General features: G+C 40.5%; 1 protein-coding gene across 1 annotated transcript in view; it reads right to left on the bottom strand.

The window, feature by feature from the left end:
• Nucleotides 1-7,722: 7,722 nt before the first annotated feature.
• dapk1 (death-associated protein kinase 1) overlaps nucleotides 7,723-25,085 on the bottom strand; it is an 82,980-nt gene continuing 65,617 nt past the window's right edge. Inside the window, exons 19-26 of the mRNA XM_018669115.2 lie at nucleotides 21,380-21,457; nucleotides 17,864-18,080; nucleotides 14,460-14,645; nucleotides 14,172-14,369; nucleotides 13,494-13,632; nucleotides 13,237-13,357; nucleotides 12,944-13,132; nucleotides 7,723-12,074 (exon numbers count right to left, since the gene is read on the bottom strand). Of these exons, the coding sequence (XP_018524631.1) occupies nucleotides 10,767-12,074; nucleotides 12,944-13,132; nucleotides 13,237-13,357; nucleotides 13,494-13,632; nucleotides 14,172-14,369; nucleotides 14,460-14,645; nucleotides 17,864-18,080; nucleotides 21,380-21,457 (2,436 nt within the window). The 3' untranslated portion in view covers nucleotides 7,723-10,766. The remainder of the gene's footprint in view (nucleotides 12,075-12,943; nucleotides 13,133-13,236; nucleotides 13,358-13,493; nucleotides 13,633-14,171; nucleotides 14,370-14,459; nucleotides 14,646-17,863; nucleotides 18,081-21,379; nucleotides 21,458-25,085) is intronic.

The raw sequence follows: 25,085 nt of genomic DNA, 5'->3' as shown, positions 1-25,085 counted from the left end.
AGATTTTTTTTTTCCCTGCGGGATTGTTGCAGCAAAAACGGCGAAAAAAAATCATTTAAATTGACTCTAAATTGTTTGTTTTCACTTGTTTAATGTTGAGAGACTTACAATGCTGGTCAGTGCCAGCGGACAAGAGACAGGTCGAGTGAAGATTGACTTCTTTTAGTAATCAAATCAGCCTCCAGATTAGCTGACTAAATCAAAAATACTTAAATAGTAAAGTGTACATGAGGAAATATGGATCACTGGATATTATCTAGAACAGGTCTGGGCGTTCATGTTACTGGAAACAGGGAGATAACAGGAGGTGAAATTAGACTTATGGTGAGATTTGACACGGCTGCTCCGAGGCTTTTTAGGGGCTTTGGGCAGAATCGGGCCTCCCGTGAACCCTGAGTAAATGCATGATCTAACGCTCAGGCACATGTATATATTTTAATTTTAAGACAGCGTTATAAAACAAAAACAACCTGTGTCCAGATGAGCGCTTTAAAAAATAATGTTAAAGTGTTAAAACTAATCTGAAAACACACGTCACATGACCTTAAAACAGGAAGTAGACTGTGTACTCTGCCGTCTGTTGCTTTGTTGCTGAAAATACTACGAACGAGGAATAGCAACGGCCGAAAAAATAAGACCAGATCAGAGATAACTTCTGCAGCAATCAAAAAATAATTAAAATAATTAAAAACAATACTAATAATTATAAAAACCCAGATATAGGCGATTATAGAAACATTTGCACGTGTGAATATGTGCAGGCTTTTTAGATAAATACTCCCTCTGAGACCAGGGAGAATAACGACTACCTGTGACCACAGTATTTAGCGACACATCCTTAAATAACTAAAACTGAAAGTGACTCAGAGCAGCCTCTGTGCGTCTAAATAACTCAGTTATAACATTTGAATATCTCTGAAATTCTCTCGCTGCAGCGTCAGCCACTTTCTAAACTAAGGCTCTTAGCCTGGTTTCTCTCTGTAACCCGGTTTCTTTCTTCTGTGCATGTAACACTAATATCAAGTTACACAACAAAGCAACTGTGGGTCAACACTTTTCAGTACTTGTTGACGTTTTCCCACCAGTTTATGAGCTCCTCTGGAGGCTGCAGGAGCCAGAGGTGGGTGGATGGATTACTGAGCTGGCCCAGTGGGCACAGGTCCAGGTCCGGGTCCAGGTCCAGCAGCTACAAGGGGGTCAAGGGGCCTCTGAATGAAGTGACTGTTATTAACACTTCCTGTTGCTCTAGATCGATTGAATATCATCCAATCTGAAGTCCAAACTGATGTTTAGTGTATTTTTTTTCTTTCTACAGACTCATGGTGGGAATTATCTCTTTGTAAATATTATAAATTCCTTTATTTTCTCAGACTTTGAAAGGTGTTATATAAGTAAAGTCTAATATTTGTGTCTAGTTTACCTGTAGACAGGGAGATAACAGAACCCATCTTAAATTTATCCTACGGTCCAAAAACACAGCTGAAGTGTTTACAGATAATATTTTTTCCCCGCTCTGTGTGTCAGACTGTAACGGCCCAACAACGACTTGTATTTAACACACAATGAGCTCCACAAAGGGAGAGATAGGACCCACAATATTATCAGCCACGGCCAGTGTTTTCATCCACAGAGCCGTGGGAGACTATGAATATGCATCATGTCAGGACTTTCAGGAACCCGCTGGCACAAAGTCTGAGTTAATCAGGGTCGATGCTCATGTGATTGATAAGACGGTGAAACTCTGAACAGGCTGAGTTGTTTATGCATTTAGAGCTAAACCTTTTGTTTTCAGGAGCTGTGACACTTAGTAACTAAGTTAAAATGAGCTACAACAATAAAGTGCTGTTTACAGTCAATAAATCAGTGAAAATCATCCATTCATTCAACATACAACAATATATAACACTGTAAAATGAGATATTTTGCGAGCACCTTTATTTTTGATACTTTATTTTTGTGATAATACTTCTGTTTGTACTTCTCCCACTAAAGTCCAGACCTTGACCTCAGTATTTCAGAAAGTTTCTAACTAAACATTAGACACTAATAAGTCATTTTTACTGGTAAATGGAGAGATCACTAACAGAATTTAATCACTCAAGAGCAGTTTAGGATAAACATGACAGAAAAATGTCTTGAGTTAATTAGGAACTCTGGTAAATCTCAGACTTTAATTAATTTTTTTCTGCCTAATGGAAAGACTCCAAACAAAACACGGCTGCATCCAGGATTTTAGACACACTGAGGTCACAAGTCCACCTGAACACAAGAAGGAAAAGTCTTCGAAAATGTTCAGTTGTAATAATTTTTCCTTCATAATTTATTTATAGCAGGGCGGTTAGCGTACATAAAGCTAACATAAAGACCTAATGTCTCTATTAAAGCTTTAGAATCATTAAAAAACAGGGAATCCCTTTTAATGAATTTGTTTATCTTGGTTCAATATTTTGTCAAATTTGAAGCAAGAGTTTGACACTTTGAGAGCATAGCCTATCAGCCTTCAGCTGGTTAGCTTAGCTTAGCTTAGCTTAGCATACAGACTGGAAACAGGGGAAAACTGGCTGCCGGCTCCAGCTGCATATCAACTGAACAGATGTGAAAGTGGTATCAATCTACTAACTCTTAACTCTTGACACGAAAGCGAATAAGTGTCTCCAAAGATGTCAAACTACTTATTTGAATATATTCAGTTTTACCAATTAAATACAGACCACATGTACATGACGAATATTAGCCAACAACAGCTGCTGAAAACTGGATTTACAGGTCGTCACCTGAATGTGAAGCTGAGATATAATGTGACATGACTCATCTACATCCATGCATTATCACGTGCAGGGTTGCATGATGTTCCAAAATGTCCTTGCTGTAACTGTGGTTAAGTTAACACGGCATCATACTTTACATTCGGCTAAAAATACATCATATCCTCGCAGTTTGCAGAAAGCAGAAAACAGACTGCGTCCTCAGCAGCTGATGTGTGACTGGATCGTGTTGCTCAAGCAGAGACACACTGACACATGACAACGATTGACTGAGCACTTTCTGTATGAACCTGCAAGTCTGGTCGGTTACCAAACCCTTTGTTTGGAGTCATCTCAAAACAGAGGCTGCACTTGTTTGTCTTTATGGGGTTATACATAAAAATTATATATATTTAAGTAGAAGTGCAAAAGTTTTATCAGGGAAACGCACTTGTGTGTATTTTTAATTTCTGGATTTGATTTGGACCTGATATAAAAAATAAACAATGTCTTTGAACAGGAAGTAGTTTTGGGAACAAAATAAAGTCATCAGTGTATAAAACTAGTTTATTTCAGTGCCTAAACATTTATCTAAAAGCCTTATGACTGTTCAGTGTTTTGTATCTCCATAAACTTTCCTTCCTCCTTCCTCCAAACTAGGAACGTCTGTCTGTAGCAGTCTGACGGTCTGAAATGATGAGTAAACCATTCAGAAAGTGAAAAATCTGATATAAATGATAACGTCTTTGTTGTCTTGTCATATTTGTGGCATAAAAAAACAAGTTTGAACCATAAACTCTGATCACGTTTCGTTGCTCTGATACTTTAATCTCGTTCTCGGCTGTAGAATGTGTCGACAGAGATTGCCGCCATCTTGTTTTTACACTGTTGATTTGGTGCATTGTGATTTAGACTGCACTAAAAAGTGTCAGCTAACGAGGATGACAGGTCTGAGTTTATTCAGATGAAGAATAAAGTGCAGCATAAACAAAATGTGAGAGTCATGAATTAAATGTGTTTTATTAGTGTATATTATCACAGATGCATCAGTGTCTTGTTGAAAAGAAGCTAAAAGTTACTGTCTGTACATGTAAAATTAAAATGTGAATTCCTTTGTGTGCACGTTTGTAAAGTCAAATAATTTCCTGTGTAATTTGATGAATGTGTCTTTACTGTAACAGGCTGCGGCGGAGGCCTCGGTGACACAGGCGCTTTGTTAAACACCAGTGTTTTATTTCACGGGAGACGACATTCCTCAGATTAGGAACGCTGCCGCTCAGTCAACACAACAACGCTGAGGAAGGTTATCAGCTGCTGCTCTGAGCTGAGCCCTTCCCATCCACCAATCAATCACTGAGGTTAACAGACCTGAACTGACGAACACGTCCTCAGACCAGGGTCAGTATCATTCCCACATGTTGTTGTTGTTGTTTGTTTCATACATAACTGCCTGTTTGTTAACAGTATTGATCCAGGAGGAATTTGTGAGGTAACAATATTAAAGGTCTGCAGCCACGGCAGCAGCCGACTGAGGCTGAGAGTTGTTTACTAGTTTTAGATCTTTGTTCTCATTGCAAGAAGAACAATCAATCAATCATGCTCATGGTACACAAGATCACCTGGTGAAAGAGTAAAGCACATCGAAGGACAGGGAGTATTTAGAGTAAAAAGGAAGCGTAAACCTCCAGTAAAAGCCTCATCGTGTTGCCAACAAACTTCCTTAAAGGTCCACAGACAGAAGTGAAACTCAACCTGTTCTGCTATAGATTCTATAAATCACCTCATGGTATGTGAGACATTTAAACACAGGTGTGATGTATTTATACAGTACACGCTGTACACATACCTGTACGCCTGACTTTCACAGCTTAAATGCACTAAAGTTGCTAGTTAAACAATTTGGCTGCAGCTACAGATAAACAAAGAAACATTTGTTTTAGCTGAATCTAGCACCGAAATAAGATTTTAAAAACAAACAAACATTTGGATAGAAAAAGATCTCTGCACTCTTAGATCCATGCAGCGTCCTAATTAAAAGCAGTATGCACCACACCTGGTGGTAGAAACTTCACCTCATGACCTCCAGATTTACAACAGACCAAAAAAAAAAAAAAAAACCCATCTCAGAATAGAAATATAGAAAGAAAACAAAGAGTGATGGAGGGAAATCACTGATGTATGACGGCTCTGGCCTCTAAAAGCCCCTTTTAACTACGTGATGTACAATCAGCATAAATATCTTGTTTATTTTCTACATCCACTAACTTTTCTGTGTATCTTAAGAGGTGGAGTTCCCACCACCTGAGTGTGCACAGGTGTGGTGCATGTTGTCAGCAAATAAAATGTGACTTCCAGCACCTTAAGAGTACAGAACTGGACGAATGGAGCGGTGACCATCCTGCAAAAAACAGGCTCATGTAAAGTATTTCTAATATATTTACTTTTTGGCAGTTAAATCTATAAAAATGCATCATATTATAAAAAATCTGAACCTGCAAAAGAAACTGAAGCTGTCAGATAAATGTCAAAGTAAAATATTTACCTCTGAAGTGTAAAGGAGATGTAGATGTAACCTCAGGTTAGCTGAGGTTTCATTTCATGAACTTATTTTGGTTTAAAATGCATCAAACACTTTGTACCAAAAGACCAGAAACCACATTATAAAGTGTTACATGTGGCGCCCCTAACATTTAGAGGGTAGAGGTGTAGTGTAAATAGTAAATAATGGGACTTTAAATCAAGTTAAAAGACTCAAATATTCACCAAACTGCAAAACAAGCAAGACAAAGTCAGAATCACGAGGTGCAAACGTCACACCTCCATTAATCTCCTCTCTGAACAAATATTTTGGAATGACAGTCGACACCGTCAGCAGCTGGGAACAAGTTGAGACAAACGCAGAGCGCCTCAGCCGGCCGACGGGTCATGTGAGCGAGTGAGTGGGTGGGTGGGTGGAGTGTGGACGACCCACAACGCTCCACAATGAACCCAGAGAAGTGTAAATAACGCAGCCTGGAATCTAGCAGAGGACAAGTGAAGCAGATTCCCTTAAAGACAGAAGAGGTCTGTCCCTGCAGTGCTTATTTACCAAAGAGATTTAAATTCACCAGTGCTGGGTCCGCCCTTTGCTCTAATGCTGGTGCTGAACTATTTTAATCTCCTCTGATCTCAGTGGAGTTTGTTGAGAGGGAAAGGTGTTTTCCCTGCAGCAGCCTGCTTTACATTCATCTACACTTTAACTGCCTCTGTTTGGAGACTAAAAACTCAACAGGTGATTTTTTAATTCTTTTTTGTGTCCCCACTTCATTATGAACCAGATTCTTTGGTTAATCTATACCTCAAAATACTATTGGAGAACAACGAGTTCAAAAAACTGTGAAACAAGAAAAAGAAAAACTCTTTTGACCTTTGTCCTCAGCACCTGTTCTGAAATGAAAGAACAGCGCCCTCTACCTGTTTAGTGCCATAGAAACAACATATTTGACTTGTTAACCCCCTAAAATATAAAAACATCTACATCTACCAGCTGCCCAAGTGTTACAGTTGTGACCTTAATACCTGGGGAGATAAAATGATCTGGTAATTCACAAATAAAGAAGCACAGGTTTGAGCAAAAGCTGGAAAAATAAGCAATTTCTTGTAGCTTAACCATGTTTTCTCTGTTTACTTTTAATCACCTCAGGAAGCTGAAAATAATCAAACTATCCTTTAAGTTAAAACAGAGACAATACCATTAAGTTATATAATAAATGAAAGTGTTTTTTCTCTTGCATCTGTTGTGTAAATGTTAGCTGTGTCTGTAACAGGAGAGCGGTGCCCTCTTCCTGTTTTGTGTGGTAAAACCAGACATCCCAAACGTTTGTTAACCTTTAAAATGTAGAAACAGCAACTCGTAAACTCTCCGTCACCAGTTGCTCAAGTGTTGAGGTTGCAACTTGAACACCCAGAGAGATAAAATTCAGTGGTAATTCACAAATGGAGAAATAAGCTGTTTATTGTAGTATAAACATGTTTTTCTGTCACCTTGTTGTCCCTTTAATCATTTTGTGACCCCATGATTTATCCTTTAACCCCTTGTGGAAGCACTTTGCTGATTCCCAGGTTGAGAAACAGCTGGAAAATAATATCAAACATATTTTTGTGAACCTTAAAAATATCAAAATCTATTTGAATTAAAACAAAAAGTGATTTTTCTCTCGACCTCATCTCCAGCACTTGTTCTGTAAATGTTAGCTGTGGTCGTAACAGGAGAACAGCGCCCTCTTCCTGTTTTGTGCTGTAAAACCAGTCGAGTGACTTTCTCCCTTTGTTTTACTTGAATTTTTTTCTTTGATTATTCGGTAATTTGCAAGAAAAAGGGCAAAGATAACAGAAAAGTTTGTCATCTTAGGGCCTCTTTGTTGCAAACTCCTGCTGTAAAACTGTTAATCTGTTAATTCTAACAGATTAATTAAGGATTATCTGCTGCGGTGTCTGCGTCTGACTGTTATCTCTTCAAGCAGGACAGAGACGATTATATTAGGTAAAGAATTTATTATAAAATGTATTACACTATAAAGTGTCAGAAGTACTAAGAACATGGCATTCCAAGACATGCTTAAAGAACGTAACATAAATAGCGACAAAAGACTTGTGCAATGTGGCGATTAGATCCGAGTCTCAGAGGGGAGAGGAGGAGGGTGGAAAAATATTGAGTTTGTCTCTCGTCGTCAAACAGAAACACACAGGAAAACCTTTAAATCCTCGTGTTTCCGTTGGACTCGCAGAAGCAGAACCATCCGGGAAATAAAAATGGAGACAAACTTGATTCTCAGCTTTTACACAAACAACAAAAAGTGCCTCATTTCGTGAAACAAGAAAAACATAATATTCACTTCCCTTTACTTCTCAGCTTGTTTTCTCTACAAAGGCAATAACAGGAGGAATGAAAGCGAGTGTGTTTTAGGCACACGACATTGGCAACGATTAAAAGCTTCAATAACACAAGAAAAAAAAGTTTATTATCAGTTTGGGACATTTCATTTCATCATGTTTTTGTACACATGTTGGAGTTTTATCGTTATTGTTTTTACTTCTTAGGAAAAAATGTGTGGTACATTCATTTTGCCTGGTTGTAATCAACATATTTGGGCAAAAAAGACAGAGAGGATGAAGTCGAGGAAACGGGCCTCGAAGTATTTACACCACAGCTGGAAGCCTGCTGTGTCAATTGGCAAGTTCAGGCTGAGACAAAAATAGTGAGAGAAGTATTAAATAGTCTTTTAAAGTCTTGTTTTTATCTCTGTGAACAGATGGTAACACTGGAGGAAGTAAAGTAAAGCAGACAGGAAATACTGGCACAGAGCTCATCTCTTTCTATCAGACAGTGTCCTGAAAATCGCCTCCTTCACATCCACAAAGTTTAACTTTTAAGGAATGAAAGACTCTTTTCCAAACATCAACACATACATGCTGAATTTTCAGGTCCACGTCAGGTCATAAACTTTATAAAACACAAGCTTACACAAGGTGAAAATGCTTTTCTTAGGACATTTCTGTCATCAGCAGCCTTTGGCCTTTTTCAGCGAAAAATACTAACTTCATGCCTCCTCCTCCTCCTTCTTCTTCTTTTTGTTTTATTCTTCCTCCCCTGCTTTTGCTGACCGAGCCAGGCTCCAGCTTCGTGTTATAAAAAAGACAAAACTGAAAGGAAGATGTGAAGCCACGCACGGTCGACCAACACTGACAGCGATACTCAGAGAAGCTGAGACAGAAACAGCGTCGACGCCTCCGAGCGAAACTCTCGACGCCGCGGACGGTAACTTGATTGCTGACTTTGAAGCGTTGAAAAGGTGCAGTGTCAGGTGTGTTTGATGGCTCTAGGTACAATACATTTCCTCTTAGCCTGGTAGAAAAGGTTAGAAATCAACCAAATTACAAAATTCACCTTTCTTTAGGTTTGTTTTTAACATCTTGGTGGCACTTTCTTTTCAGAATCAAATAGTCTGAGCACACGGTTTGGGACTCTGACCCATCAGCGCTGAGCTTCACCCTGTCAGCCATGACGATTTTTAACATTAACGCTGTGTGACCCACTACAGCCAATAAATGTAGGTTCTGGAAGGATCAACGCCTTCGATAAGACACTGTACTTCAGGAAAAAACTCTCCTCTCTCTGTAAAAATGGCTACAGTTCCCTTTGTGTAAAACATTTAGAGTAACATTTCATTTTACAGTTTCCTAACAGTCTTTTAGAAAAGGAGTTGATATGTAAGCGTAACATGTTTATGGAGGTTCCTGGAAAGGACGATGTGTTTTGGTGGGAAAATATGGACAGAGTTCAGTCGCTACGCTTCAAATAAACTCAAATAAGAACAAGGTTTTTTCTTTACATAACAAACATAACAAACCTCTTTCACTTGTGTCTGAGAGTATGAAAGTTACGACCAAGACCCAAAATGTAAATTTATATTGCTGTTCATAGCAGTGTTTTTGGTTCAGAAATCTCTGAAATGCGACAGTAATACTCTGATCTGCCTAAATTTGTTAAACTTGTGATTATAATTTGAAGAAAGAGAGAATAATTCTATTTAAAAAGACATATTCTCGCACAAAATGTAAGCTAGCTACACTCTGCATGTCAGAAATTATGATGTTTGACAAAGAGACGCTACAGAGATAAAGAATTAGTTGCTTTGTAAATAACCGAAGTTCAAGTCAAAATACTAACAAGCCGAGAAAAACTCCCTGAAAATTATTAGGAAATTCTGGACTTATAAAATAAAGATTTACCCAAAAAATAATGGTAATACTTTATTTTATAAGCCCCTTAATTAATCATTTTACTGTCAAATAGAAATCAGTAGGTGCATTTCCAGTTATCACTAAATACTAAGCTGGCAAGTCTACAAAGAAAATAACTGTAAATGAAGAATAAAGTTTCCAATAACAATTGAATGAGTAATAAATATTCACTGAGGTTTAAATGGAGCAATTAACGCCGTAATTAGCACCAAGCTACAAGGTTCTTTCCAGGAAACTTTCAAGAAATTATTAGGAAACAACAGACGTGTAAAATGAAGCGTTACAGAATTAATAAACGAAACATTGGTGTTGTTGGATGGATGAATGAAGGGATAATACTTTGAGAAGGTTATCTGTAAAAACCCACAGACACACTGATTAAACATGAATGAAATAGTTTCCCTTTGACCCTACAGTTTCCACAGAGCGTCACATCGACTCCACACTGAATTTAAAACGAGACGACTCCCAAATATTAAACAGTCGCATGTTTGTTTTGTTCTTTTCCAGTGAAATTCAAATCTCAAAACTTTGCAGAATGAGCCGAGCTTCTTGCTTGCTTGATTGAAATTAATTTTTACTATTAGCATCGACAAGGCACAGTTCTTTAAATGTTTGGAAAGAACTATTGTTTTTATAACAAGACTATTTGTGCTCTTTAGGGAGGTAGAAGGCCACAAAGGCACTCTCTGAAAAATGCTGTTAATTAGTTAAACGCTAAGCTGAACGGCCAAATGTTACATCAGTAAAACAGAAGCAAAGAGGGAGATATTATTGTTATTATTATCTGTTACTGTGGTGGATGGAGTGGGTAAAAATGGCAGCCTTCTTCATGTACAAGGTGGATATGAAAAAGGTCCATTCATGAGACTGCCGTCTTTTTAAACCACGTCCACTCCGTCATGTTTCCTAACTTTCCGACTGTGAGAGGAGTGAGACTTGGGGCGTACAAGTAGGAGCAGGAGGGCTCTTAAAAAACAGCAGCACAACGAGATTAAGAAGAAAATAAAAGCGCGGGATTCCTCTTTGGAGCTCAGGATGTTCAGTTCTTTCACAACATTCATAGTGGGAAGGAAAAAGGTCAGCTGTACAGGTGTGGAGAGCACAGACACAACATCTGGCTCGCGTGTTCGCGACTTAATAATGGAGTGATTGAAGAGCGAGCAGCTGGACTCTCCGGTAACGATTGCACTTGTTCGAGTCTGTCAACTTCACACCGACGATCCGACCCCGTTCGGTTCAGCGGGATATGACGGAGCTGATGGAGTTGTAGGACGTGCCTCCGTTGCAGGTGGGCGGGTAGCCGTTGGTGGCCCCTCCCACCGCCTCCATGTTGACCCTGAAGACGGGCGAAGCTTTGAGCAGGAAGTCGGCGGCGTCTCGGCGGCCGAGCTCCCTCAGTTTGGCCATGAGCACGCCGACCGTGCTGTCCGGTCGCCCGCTCCACTCCTGCAGCAGAGCTGCCGTCGGGCTGGGCTGCAGCAGCAGCGCCGCCCCCTGCTGGGAGTCCGGGTTTGAGGAGTCCAGCTCGGGGGTGCCGTTTGGAGTCCCGTTGCTGTGCTTGGCCACCAAGTCCGTGAGGCCGAGGTTCATGGCCAGCAGGCACCAGTCTTTCCCCAGAGCGTCGGGAGGGTCCAGCATGCGGCAGAGCTTCCTGCGAGCCAGCAGGGGCACGTCCGATATGTGGATGTCCGTTCCCAGAATCCCCTGCTGGTAAACCTCAGCGCAGCCGAACGACAGGATGCTACTGAAGCTCTCCCGGTAGCCGCCCATGGTGTTGGTGAGAGAAGTTTCCCGTTGGACTTGGGCCCGGAAGAAATCTTTGGGTTGGTAGATCATGATGGGGGCGTGGTGTTCCCGCAGCTGCTGGGGACTCAGGTAGTATTTGGCGGTGAGCAGTCCGGGGAGCGTGGAGGCCAGCAGGTTCTCCGTTATACTGCAGATGGTGTCCAACAGGGTGTAGCACTTGGCCCGCTCTGAGTCGTGTCCTCGCACCTGAATCTCCAACCCCTGGCCGTGGTTGACCAGCAGGATCATGGCCTCCACTCCCGCCTGGCTCACCTTGGCGCCGTTCGTCCACAGGTGGATATCTCCGTCGATATCCTCCCCGCTCTCCTCCTCGGGCTTCTGCTGGTGGCTCCAGCGACACAGGTTCACCTGCAGTTTGTGAAACAGGCCGCAGGGGAACGGGGTAAGGTGCTCGGCGGGGACGAGTCGTACCCCGCCGTAGATCAGCGACTCCTCCTCCTCTTCTTCGGTCCAGGAGCGGTGGAGGCCGTTCGTCTTGATGAGCGCGGGGACGTCCACCATGGAAGGGTTGGTGACGTCGCGGGCGCAGACGTCCATGGCGTCCAGAATCTGCAGCAGCTCGTCCACGTCGCTCTCGGGAGCCAGCGCCTGCACCTCCTCCAGCCTGTAGCGCCCCCTGTAGTGGTGGATGGCCTTGGGCGTCTCCACGGAGAGCAGCTTGCCGAGGACGCTGCTGCAGAGCCAGCGAGGCTCCAGCAGAACGACATCCTGAACCGTCTCACTCTGCATGATGTTGATCTGTGGTGGGGGGAGGAAATAAAGGACGAAAGGTGGTGGGGGGAGGACAAAGACATTCAGGAAGACGTGGAAGAGTTTAATGTGGTGAAACATGTTGACAAAACATACAAAACAAAATAAAAACAAAAATATGAAGTCAGATTTAGTCAGATTTTAGAGTACTCTGAACAGTTCCTCAATTTGTTTCCTGAGCTGAGTCATTCTGGTAAATAAACAGAGAAACAACATGTTCCTGCTGCAGAGTTTTTTCTTTTCAGATAAAAACAAAGCTGAGGAAACAGTGCACCCTGGTGGTAGTCTGGTGAACTGCTGGAGATGAGACATGTTTTCCCTTAAACAGGAGCACACCGGTTATTTAAAAGTATATTTTCTATTGTGAGGTTTTTTCGATGAGAGGGAAGACGTGTTGATGGGAGTTTGTGGACTCTTTTTAATGGAAAATTCATGTAGAAAAAGAAAAGACTATGGAAAAAGTACAGTTACAGTTGCAGTGGGAGCTGGAGGCGAGTAATAACTGTCACAAACATTACAGATAACTGATAGAGGAGAGACGGGTCAACTCAGTTCACAGCTGGAGACACTTTATAGAGCACATACGCTGCATCTAGCAATTTTATTTGTTTGTTAATGTCATGTTAGTTTCTCAGCACCGTCATCCAACAAGATCTTTTTATTCTTATTTATGAGGCTAAAATGACAGATTTTGAACATATATTTCAGTTAATTTTATAGTTAATATCGTATGTGTGAGCTCTTCAGTTTGGGAAGCGTTCAGTGTGTTGCTCTCACGCCACCAAAAAACAGATGATTATTATTCCGTTTTCTTACTGCACAGTGTGGTTTGAAGCCAGAACAAAACAAACCCTCACCTCTCCCATGCTGTGCAGCTGCAGGGCCAGCGTGCGGAGGTGATCCTGGCTGACCAGAGGGTTGATGTGCTCCTGGACGTCGCTGACAAACTGCTGCCATGACGTCAGCTGGTTTGGTCCGCTCAGCTTCCTCCAGGACGGCAGAGTGGTCAGCAAACGCTCCGACAACAGCGTCATGGGACTACACCTCTGTAACGAAGAAGTGGATTGTAGATTCAGTGTTGTCCCCATAAAGACACTCGTTTTTAACCACGTAAAAGTAATCAGACGTAGAGAGGGAAAGACGAGCTCACAGAGATGATGTTGGCGCGAAGCTCCTGCAGGTGACTCCTCAGCAGCTTCATGTCTTTGGAGTTGGAGGCTCCGGCGTCCATCACAAACAGCTTGTCACTGACCTGCAGGTCGTTCCCAAACCTGAAAACAAACAAACAAACAAACACACGTTTTAAAAAGGTAAATATCTTCACAGGATTACTGACTGTTTGACAGAGACAAACTTTGCTTTACCTGCTATAAATCAGATTATTATTCTAGTAAATAAAATCCCAACCTGTTCCTGACTTCCTTGAGAAGTGGTCTCTCCTTGTCGTAGCTGAACTCTCCAGAGAAAGCTCTGGGGACGTCGGCGAGGTCGGCGTGCGTCGCCACCAGGACGACCACAAGAGGCTGCTGGATCCGACCTCCGAAAGCTGGAGAGACACAGGACAAGACACACAGTCAGAGCATCTGAAGCTCTGTCTTCTTACAGAGACAGACCTGTTTATTAAAGAGTAAGATCGTCCAGAAACGTCGCCATATACTGCTACCAGACTCCATTGACAAAAACAGGAATTTAACCTTGCAGAACATGGGAGTTGCTGCTTACTTCTGCCTCAATCTGTTAGTTTGTTTGTGTTATTGTGTGACTTTACTTCATATAAGTAAAAATACCCCACAATAACACAAACTGACTAACTGAGAAGCAGCTCCTGTCTTCTGTGAGGTAAAATTCCTGGTTTTTGTAAATGGAGTGTGGCGGCTTTGAACAGAGCAATAAAACAGCAGTTTCTGGTCGAGTAAATCCGGTCAATAACCTCAAATAGCTGAGTGTATTTTAGGATGAATCCTATTTTAAAACCCACTTATTTATTGGTTCACTAATCAGGGTTTCTGCAGGGTTCAAACAAATTAAATTTAAGACACAGTTTACAGTTTACATGACAATAATTCATTGTACAATACTCCTCACCGATGTTGTCCTGGGGCAGGGTGAGGGCTTTCAGCAGGTTCAGCCAGTAGGTGATGTGGCCCAGCTGGGTCTCGTACGGCTCCTCCAGGCTGAACAGGACCAGGTGGATCGCCGTGACATCGTTGGCTGCAAAGTAGTCGTAGGAGCAGTAGTAGACCGGGTTCCCTGAAAACTCCCACACGCTGAAATCCCCCACACCTGCAGAGAGGGAAACAAGCGACACGAGATGTTTAACCATCGGAAGCCAAAGAGTTTCCTGTGTGATGTTCAAGCGTCTCCGGTTCTCACCGTGGATGTTGGCGTGCTGGATGTCGATAGCCTTCGTGGCCTGTTCGTCAGCAGCGGACAGAGCGTTGTGGACGGGGGAGAAGACCTCCAGGACGCCTTTGGTGAGGCTGGGCTCGAACATCATGCTGCGACTCCGAACGCTCACGTTCTCACAGCCCGGGTACAGGTTGGAAATGCTCACTGACACTAAAACACAGAGGAAAAGACGTGAGGATGGAAAACAACTTGACAATATATTCAAATTATATCCGTCTTTTCTAAAAAGAAAATCTGCATCAGAAACAGACAGTGTTTGATTCTCCAAAATATGAATAAATTCTATTATTTAAAGCTACTTATTATTGTTTTTGATTGATTTTTTCTTATTATTTTTAACTGTTTTATGTTTATTTTTTGTAAATTGTAAAGATTATTATTGTTGTAAGCATCTCTGCTGTAAAGTTTTGGTGTTTCTTTACTTAAATGCTCTTTTTAGGGATTTTCCTCTCTGCCCAGAATGCCATGAAAATGGTAAAATAAAAAATAAATCAAGCTATAGTATCTTTTTAAGAATTAAATGTTATAAAGGCAGAGAGCAGGTTGTTTTCCTGCTCTCTCTTTAAGGAGAAACTGGACATATTTGAGTATATACTGCATGTCTGTCCATCCTGGAAGAGAGATCCCTCTCCTGTTGCTCTTCCTGAGGCTTTTAGGGAAAATTAACTTTATCTGAATCAAAGGTCCGAGGATGGAAGGTGTTGTTTGCTGCAAAGACTCGAAGCCCCTTGAGTGAAAATTGTAATTTTTGGTCATTTAAATAAAATATATTTGACCTGATTAGAACTAAATACAACAAACACTAAACTGTCCTCGTATCTCATCATGTATCTTAGTGAACATGTGAATATTCCAGTGCAGACCAGTCCAGTTGTCCTGTTTCTCTAAACACACGAGCATCCACAGTCTTATTTTCCACCCAATAATTACACACTAACACACGGGGGTGCTGTTCTACTGCAAATAAATCCACGATGCAGACATAACATTTGGATTTTCTTTGACACGGAGTAGGACCACACCTACAGTTTGTTTTCTTTCTCTTGTTGTCTTGAACTGCAGTCAGAGAAGGTCTTTTTCTGATTGTTTTTGTCCATACAACCATATTTTGACATAATCAGACCTGAAAACAGAAACCACATGGCTTCACAATGTATTTTTTTGCAACCTGTCACTTTATATAATAATAAATTCTTGCTGAGCATGAGGAAGAACTGGAAATCCATCTGCAAAATGTTGTTTGTGGTCACTTCCTTTTTCAGCTGGTTTATGTTTTCAGTCCTAATCAATCATGGAGTTTCTCACCGAACCAAACATACAGGACTTAAAAGAGGACACATGCTTGAGTTGAAGTATTTCAAGCGTGCTTGGCGTGAAAGCACCCTGCAACAAAACAACTGCAGACATAAGTAGAAGGGAAAAGGGAACTTTTGCCACAGATAAGTCAGACTTTCTTGCACTCTGATCACTTAAACTGTGGTAAAAATGACCTGTACTATGCATCTTTTAGGGAAAAGTCTGGTGATTCATGTAAAACAGTGTAAAACGACAGCTGGCTCTCACTTGTTGTTTTGAGACATCTCTGGAAAAGGGTGAGGAAAACTGACTTGATGCCATATTTTTTAATAACAGCTGCTGCAGGGCTGGACTTCAGAGATGCTCATATGTCTGTGTCAACACATTTTCTCTTCATGATGAGTCTTAAAAGAGAAGCTGATTCATAAATGTCAGAAAATGAAAACCAGCAATCTTAGACTGCGTTATCTTCAGTGTTCAGCGCTCTGTGTTTTTATTTAAGGCCAGAAATCGATGCACGGTGCAGAATACCTTCAGGTGTCAAGTTTTGTTTTGCGTCCGACAGCATCATAAAGTCACAAATATTGACGCTGGACGAAAGTAAAAATGCATTCAGCATGCTACATTTGGACTTTCACTGGGCTTGTAAAGGTATAAAATCAATGCTGTCTGAATAGAAATCTCAAAACCAGACAAACGAACATCGTGACGGCACTTGTTCCACTCTCAGCCGCTGTGGACTCGTGTCATGTACTGCTGCAGTTACAACAACAAAGTCAATAAAAGGCTGTTACTGAATTCAGCTAGAATTGATACAAAGAGAGAAAAAGCTCTTTTCTACACCCCCCTCCGCCCTCCCTCGTTCAGCTCTGACAGAGGCTGCAGATTTCCTGATAGTATAGAGAGAGGATGGGATCGGTAACGCTATACAGCTCGACGTAACTGACCATTATCTGAGCGGAGCATCGCGTCTGTCTGGGAGGTAATGGCTCCGAGCGCCGCAACACAGAGCCGGGTAAAGGAGACACAATGGTGTGCATGTGTGAGGGAGGGAGGGAAGATAAGAGTGCAAACACAGAGGAGGATTGAAGGCCAAGAGTGTGAGTGTGAGCTGAACATGTCAGGGAACTGTCGCTCAAGAAAGTTTAATTTACTGATGTTTCTGCACAAAAGCTGACAGTTAAACCATTTTTCTTGATTCCCCATACAGGTTTTTAAAAGCAATTTGCATTATTTTTCAGTTTCTGCCGACCTAAACTTTACATTTCAGTGAAAATACTGTGCAGCTTTTCTACTTGATATTTAGAAAATGTCGATTTTCAGGCAAGGTGTCCTGATATCTGCTTGTAAAAAAGACACTGGCTGCTTCCTGAACAATCCCATAATACAAGAGTGGGTAGATATAGCAAACTGTATTTATGCTATGGAACTGATATCCTTTTCTATGGCTCAAGAAAGAAGAGCTACAGGAAGGAGAAAGAAAACTTTTCCCATTTGAACACAAGCTGAGGTTTCATCGACCTCAGCTGGGTCTCCTGGACCCACCATTAACCAAAATCTACAGAAGCCCAAAGGAAGAAAACTTAAAACTTATCTCACATTCATCTTTCTTTTGTAATTATGGGATCATATTTCATGTGATTATGATGAATACACAAGTCCTCTGAAAGAAAAAATAACAGGCTTCTGATTGGCTGCTTCTGATCTTATTTTATTTTATCTAGTGTCTTATTTTCATAACTTTAACCATCATTTCTACCTGTTATAATGGCGCTGTGCTAAAACTGGAACTCACAAAAATAAGAAATCAAGTTGTAGTTAACTGGAATTTATTGTTTTCATGCTTCAAAATCTCTTGAAAACAGGAGAACTGCTGCATGACCTAGATGAATAATGGATGAAAGGGAACAAGCATTAAATTAATGCTGTTGCTATGCAATAACGTGACTGGCAAATTAATTATTCTGGCTTGTTTTGGCGGAATAAATAATTCTGGTGCGTGGCAGGTGAACTGGAGGCTTAATCTTGTGCAGGATTATCACAGCTTCCCTCAGATCTGTTCCATTACCTACCGGCGGGTTTGGAGTTGATGGGGGAGTTGGGGTGGCGGGCGGCGTTGGTCATGCGTGTCCTCCTCCTCCTGAAGAAGCTGCGCAGGATGCCGCATTTCAGGGACTCCAGCAGGGTGCTCTTCCCGGCTCCGGAGTGTCCGAACAGCTTCAGCTTGATCCTGGGCTGGACGGTCTGAGTGGGCCGCAGCTGCTGGATATAGTTCAGTTTGTGGTTGTCCTGAAAACACCACAGAGGAAGAGGAGGATTTATTAAAAAGCCACTGACAGCTCAGGTCACATTGAAAAGCACATTTATCAACTCTATGGCATCAACTCCCACGTTTTCAGTTCAAGGAGCTCCCAAAAATCTGACGACAGATGTCAATTTATCAGAGTTCGTTCCACATACTGTATCTTCTTCAAACACACGAGTAGCGCTTTCAGTACTTCCCCTGTTTGTTTATATGTCAACCACCAACAGTGAACAAACAGCTGTGTGAGGTTTGACATTCGCCAAAGTTTCAGTTTTCCTCCAGGCACTGCGAACAGATCTCTAGTCTCCAGAAACAGACTGTAGATGATTTTTTTTGAATCACACCATCAGAGTATCACATTTTTATTAGATCAGAGGTTCCTGACCTATTGTACAACCAAATTTTTTTGTTTAATTTTGTTGGAGCGTAACATGCTAGTTTTATGATTCAAGTAAGTAATCAACAAGTGCCACAAAATAAGAACAGGTCTACAGCAATGCTAGCTAGCACATTTGCCAATTAGCACTAAACTCAAAGGTCCACCACTTTGGTCCAGACTGAAATATCTCTACAACTATTGGAGAAGATTGTTGTGAAATTTTGTACAAACATTTGTGGTGTCCATCATCATTCCAACAGAAATTCAAACCTGATGATGGCGCTAGATGAAAAATAAAGTGATCGCCAGATGCAAATGACTGCAAATGATCCTGACGGGGAACCTGAATGTCTGTATCAGATTTCTTGACAATAAATTCATGGCAAGAGGAAAATGTAATCATTACAATTCATCCTCTTGACACCACAAACAACTGTACAAAATTTCACAAAAATGTATTTGAAAATTGTTGAGGCATTTCAGTTTTCTAGACGGGTAAGTAAATAGATGCTAATGCTAACGTTAGCTATGTAGCGATAGCATAAACTTACATATAGCACCTTTAAAACATGTCTAACGATATCAAAAAGTAAAAACAACACACACAAAGTTAACAACATTTAAATGGATCATGATGGTAACAAACAGCAGCTGAAATAGGTAAATCATCCTATTTCATGTAACCATGATTAATTATTTTTATCTACAGCACGTTATACAATCAGATCTATAAACAACAAAAGCTATTCCCAAAGACAGATGCCTCCTCTGTACCCTGCTGTAATTCTGCCAATTCAGCTGCTAACATTTGTTAACATGTAAGACACTTTTTTTTTAACCATCCAATAGATGAGTCATATATCAGAAGTGGCCTCAAATGCTGTGAGTGGTTGTGTGGGATCTGAAAGCACTCCATACTCCCACCTGGGTTACGTTAACGCATTCAATAAATAAAAGTTTCTAATTTCAATAAGTGTGATTCACATCTGAGCAAAACACAATACCTTTCCCTTTGAAATATATTTTGTTGAACTTTGTGGAACAGGAGAGACCCCCCTCTCCCCCCCCGGGTTCTTGAGAAGTCAGTCTTTTCGTTCATCCGTGTGCCAAAGTGTCTTAAATTAGCCCAGCATATGCAGAGGATGACTGTTTTCACAGTTGCTGCTTTCATGTTTTCACGCTCTGCACTGAATCTCAGCGGGTTTTCTGGAAAAAGCGGATCAGAGGAGAAGTCGGTAACATTTAGCTTTAGGTAAAAAAAAAAAAAAAAAAGTCTGTGTGGTTCAGTGGTTGTGACTGGATTCAGACTGGGAGCACTGGACTGTACACCTCTGGAGGGGGAAGAGTGTAGGAAAAAGCTGGATGTCATGTAACTGGAGGGTTTCAGCTTTGATCACTATGGTATGTGTCCTGTCTTATTAAAGAGCCTTTGAGCAAAGACAGTGAAGCCCAACAGGTTCGTTCAATACACTCGACGTACTTAAAGTCATTCTGGATTAAGGATTTGGACAGCTGCACATTTCTTGCTCGTCATGCTCTGTGCTTCAGTACATTCAATCTGAAATAAAATAAATGACTACATTAAAGTGCTGAATTCATCTAAAATGAGTAGAAGAAGAACTGTGTGCCCTTTCAATTTATTGTGCACAAGTTGCAAGGATTAAAAAGTAATTGGACACTTGGGTACTACCACCATTACCACCATTTTGATTGAGTTGTGCTTGTTTGTCAGTGTGAGGAATGATGAAGTGACTGTGCAGGTGAGGAAGATGATGATAATAAAGCACAAATATGTCAGAGAGATATTGAAGGTTGTTCTTAAAAAGCAGATGTGCACAGGAAAACTAGAAAATGGAAAACAGAACGCAAGAACAAGAAAGCTCTCCAGGATACAGGCCTCCATGTTTCCTCGTCAGCGATCAAGAGAAGACGTCATGAGGTGGTGAAACCTCAGAGGATTCACCACAGGATGCAAACTCTGGGTAAGTCTCAGAAACAGAAAGGAGAGGTTGCAGAGTTCAGGAACAAAGATGATGAAACAAAAATAAACCTGATGTAAAGAGGAAAGTGTGAGGGAAAAAAGGAACAGCGCATGACGCCAAAGCCACCACCTCATCTGTCCAACATGGCGGTGGTTTTATTATGGCTTGAGCTGAACCCATCGATGATTTCACGGGACAACATTTCATCATTCAGCAGGATAACAATCATAATCATACAGAGAAGAGGTGGTTTTCCTTTGCGTTTAAAAAAAGTTGCACGTTCACACTAATCTGAAAAACAAACGCCAGGCCTGAAAACATAACAACCATGTGCGAGGAGGGGCAGTGTCATCACAGTTTTCCCAAGAACAACGTTTTCAAAAGATTACACTCAAAAGGTTTCAAAAGGTTGTGTGAATGAAAGGTCAAGTGTCATGTGCTCCAGTTGCTAGACTATGTGTTAAAAGGCCGATATCTCCCAAACAGTTCTTTCTATACTGACGTGAGCCAACTCAAATTAAAGCTAAAACTTGAAACTGAATGTAAAATTGCCCAAATACTCATGGCCTGAGTACCTTCTCTTCAGGATTTAATAAAAGCCTTTTAGATAAAGGAGCCTGAAAATGTTTCATACACTGCTGGTAAAGTATATCATCCATTTCTACCTGCATGTGTAAAGTGCTGCCACATGGTCTAAAAATGGAGGCTATGCTGAAATCTAACACATTCCTGCTGGAAAACGTCTCTCTCCACACCTCAGCACTGAAATAGACCGTGTGCGATGAGTGTTTGTGAAACCTGCTTTTACGTAATGCAGAGTTCAGGTCTTTTCTTTTTCCATTTAAACAGAAATGTTATGAAGAAATCACATACTTTGTTACTGATTAAGTTAAGGATGTCTATGTCCCTTTTTTTTTTTTACCTTTTTAAGCTTGCCCAATAATGAAACTATGTGTTCATGCTGATCAGTAGAAGCCAAATCCTCCGCTGTCTTTCCATCCTGAGAGAGAAAAAAGAAAAAGAAAGAGAGGGATAAATATATGCATGAGAAATCTTGAGCAAACAGATTATCCCTTACATTTCCTTTAGCTTTCTCTCCAAGTGCAGTCGATGGTAAAAGAGTCATCAACCTGTCATGCAGGTTATTTATTATTTATTCTATTTATTAATTTATTCAAAGGGGGCAGTTCACATTAATTAACACTGACATTTAACAACATCAGTGTAAATGTGCCAGGGTGAGTTCAGCAGCTAACCAAAATATATAATTTCTGACTTTGATTTGTTTATACCAGTAGATACAGTTTGTGCATTATTAAATATATGAATATGTTTTGTTTTATGTTGTTGTTTTTAACATGTCTTATAGTGCTGCAATGACAGAAAATTCAAATAACTACTTTGATAATCAAAGGATAATTTTCGTCCTTTTGTTTTTTTTTTTAAGGCAAAAGTGCCAAAAAATTCATAGTTCCAGCTTCTCAAATGAGAGGACTTTTTCTACTAAATATCTTTGGGATTTGGACCATTTGTCAGACAAAACATGACATTTAAAGATGTCACCTCAAGAAATTCTGACAGGGTTTTTATTATTTTCTGACATTTTATATACAAAACATTCATAAAAAAAAAAACCCAGCAGATTAATTGCACAAAAAGCTGCAATCAAAAAGTTCTGAGACTGAGACTGAGTGCAGCCTGGTAGCAATAACTGTTGTGAGTCAGTATTCAGAGTTATGTCGCATAATAAACATCTGGACCTGTGTTACATTTTGTGACAACCTGCAGGTGTGTGCGTTTGCTATTCCACCATGAAGCAGATGGATGATGGATTTGGTTCGATGGGACTTCTTTCTTTTGCCCAAAATGAAACTGAAGCTGAGGGCTCGCCATTTTGAGGCAGTGGAGGAGATCCAGGGCGAGTTGCAGGTAGAACAGAGGCCAGAGCACTGGGAGTGGTGTATCGCTGACTACTTTGAAGGGAATGTGGACCAGATTAAATCAGGTACGGTTTTGGCTTGTTATAACCACAGTCTCAGAACTTTTTGATTGTACCTCGTATATCAGGCTATATACTGGGTTCAGCCTCTATTTTGACCTCTACTTCACCTTTAAACACTGCAGTATCAGGGCTGTATCCAGTAGATTAACTACAGCTACAGAGTCTGTACATGCACTCTTATTCTTTCCCCTCTGTCCAGCTCCAGAACTGCCCTAATTCGTCACCCTCTCTCTCCATTTTCTCCTCAACACACTGACACAGAAACACCACAGTCCCGACAACTTTCATGTCTCTTTCACTATAACTCAGCCATCTGTCAGTGTCCGGCTCTGGCTGCTGCACCACAGGGAGAAAAACTGCATCGACAGCCTGAAACGCCCACAAACTGCTTCCTACTTCTACATGGAATTACAGCAAAGGATACTCACTTACCCTTGTTATGAAAGGACGCTAATTGTTGGAGGGATCAATACAGAACACTCTTTTAATCTGACGCCTCAGCAGTATGTTTCCCAGCTTTATTTTCTTAGTTTCAGTATTTCTTTCTCTAAAATGCCTCTCTGATAAGGTCACAGCATATTATAAGAGCACAAGCACGCTGACATTTAAGTTGTTTGGATCAGCTAAATGTCAGAGATGTGAATGTAAATGAAGTGCATCTTGAACCAAAAATTGACCACTTAGTGTGATTTAATCTGTGAACAAATTCATGAGACTGTGCCGCTCATACAGATGGCGGGGTGTCACGATTATTACTACTGATGCTTGGCAGCGACAGATGAACGGCTGGTGTTGTGTTTGACACGAAACTGGGGATGAATATTAGATCGTCTGTAGTATCTCCTCTTAAGATCAAATAAATAAGGCCTCCCCCCCTCACACTGCTCCACAAACCACTGACTGCAGGGCCACTGGACGATGAATTATACATCTCGGTATGCGCTGTCCAGATTAAACATGTATACAGCAGCTGTCATACAATATTAACAGGTAGAGAACGCAGAAAGAGGAGAAACCTCAGTGTGGGATGCCTGGCAGTGGAGCCAATATAAATAGTTTGAATTATTTGGATCCTATTTAAATTCAAGCTCTGTGCCAAATGTCTCTGCTAGTTTCAGACACGAAATGCACTTGCGTCCATCTAAGCATCCATGGGCGTGTCAGGCTCAAAATGAGGTGTGGTCACGTTCGGAAAGCTACTGTGTGACTGACCGTTAAAAAACCTGGTCTGAAGTCGACGGCAGTATTTTTATTGTTATTTCAAGGGTGCGTTATCAAGACAGCAATAAAGTGGGGCAGGAGTGAGTCCTAAAACCTGGAAGTAAGTTAGCATTTTAGCGATAACAGTTCCCTCCTCCAAAAGTCAGTGGGTTTTTGTCTGTGGTTTTAACACAAGCTCAAGACATTTTCACGTTTTACTCTACAACATAAAATAAGTCAGAAAATACCCCAGTTGAGATTTGATTTGATGCTTATTTCCACTTTCTAAACAAACGTTAATCAAATATCCGGCGTCTAAAATTATGTGTTTCAGAAGAGAAGCTTTAGATGATTTTATGGAAAAAAAATAGACTTAAAGATGATTAGGATTTCAAACCAGGCCAAGACGTTTTCCAAATCAAGAAAAAGAAATTCAGTTCCAGACAAGAACAAGAACACGGAGAACAAAAAAGAAAAATCAGTCATGATTCATTTTAGAAAAGCCTGGAGAAAATATCAACTGCTGGAGCTGAGGTTTTAAAATTCTCCATTACAGAGAGGTGAGAGCGTGGTGCAGCTGAAAAACTGGCTTTGTGTTCAGCATTTAAAGATCATTGTACTCCATTGGACTCCCAACCGTCTCTGAGGTCAAACACACTCATATCTAGATAAAATGACTGAATCTGGTCTCTGACTCCTCGTACCAAGTCTGTTGCTCTCTGTTTGATAAAAGCTCTTTGCCTGCGGCTGCTGGAGCCCTGAACATTTCATCTGCTGCTCAGACTCTGCAGAAACATCTCTGTGAAATATAGTTTACTTAAAGACACGTAAACAATCATTATGTTGTTTCTTATAGTCTAACATTAGTTTTCATTTTTTAAAAATATAAAATAACTTAAAATATGTGTTTACAAAAATAAATGAATAATAAATATATATTCAGTTAGATTTAATCTATAATTAGTGTCAAGTTATATGTATATTTCGAACAGGTCATTTATTGGAAAATTATTAAGAAATAATCCAAAAATTGCAAATAAAAATAACATATATATCTTTTTTAAGATATGACATATAAACAGTATTTATTTTCAAAATACATATTTTACTTAACGTAAAATTAAACATATAGAATCTTTAAAAAATTAGATCAAGATGTTATTAAGACATTTATTTTAATTTCCAGTGAAGATCTTGAAGCTTCTAGATATTCTTGGCTGAATATTACACAAATGAGTACCAAATATTTAACAGGACAATTATAACGTTTAATTTGATTTAATGATGAAGCCACAACTTCGCCACTGTGGGTTTGAATATTTCAGCCAGCTTATGAATGAGTGATATAGAGCTTAAAAGAAGTGGTCAAACAGGATGAAAACACTGTTGACTGTGAAAAAATGGGAAAATTTGAAGCTACTTACAG

The sequence above is a fragment of the Lates calcarifer genome, linkage group LG13, assembly GCF_001640805.2.
Source record: "Lates calcarifer isolate ASB-BC8 linkage group LG13, TLL_Latcal_v3, whole genome shotgun sequence".
NCBI lineage: Eukaryota > Metazoa > Chordata > Actinopteri > Centropomidae > Lates > Lates calcarifer.
The sequence above is the reverse complement of the archived record's forward strand: the minus strand, read 5'-3'. Positions and strand labels throughout refer to the sequence as shown.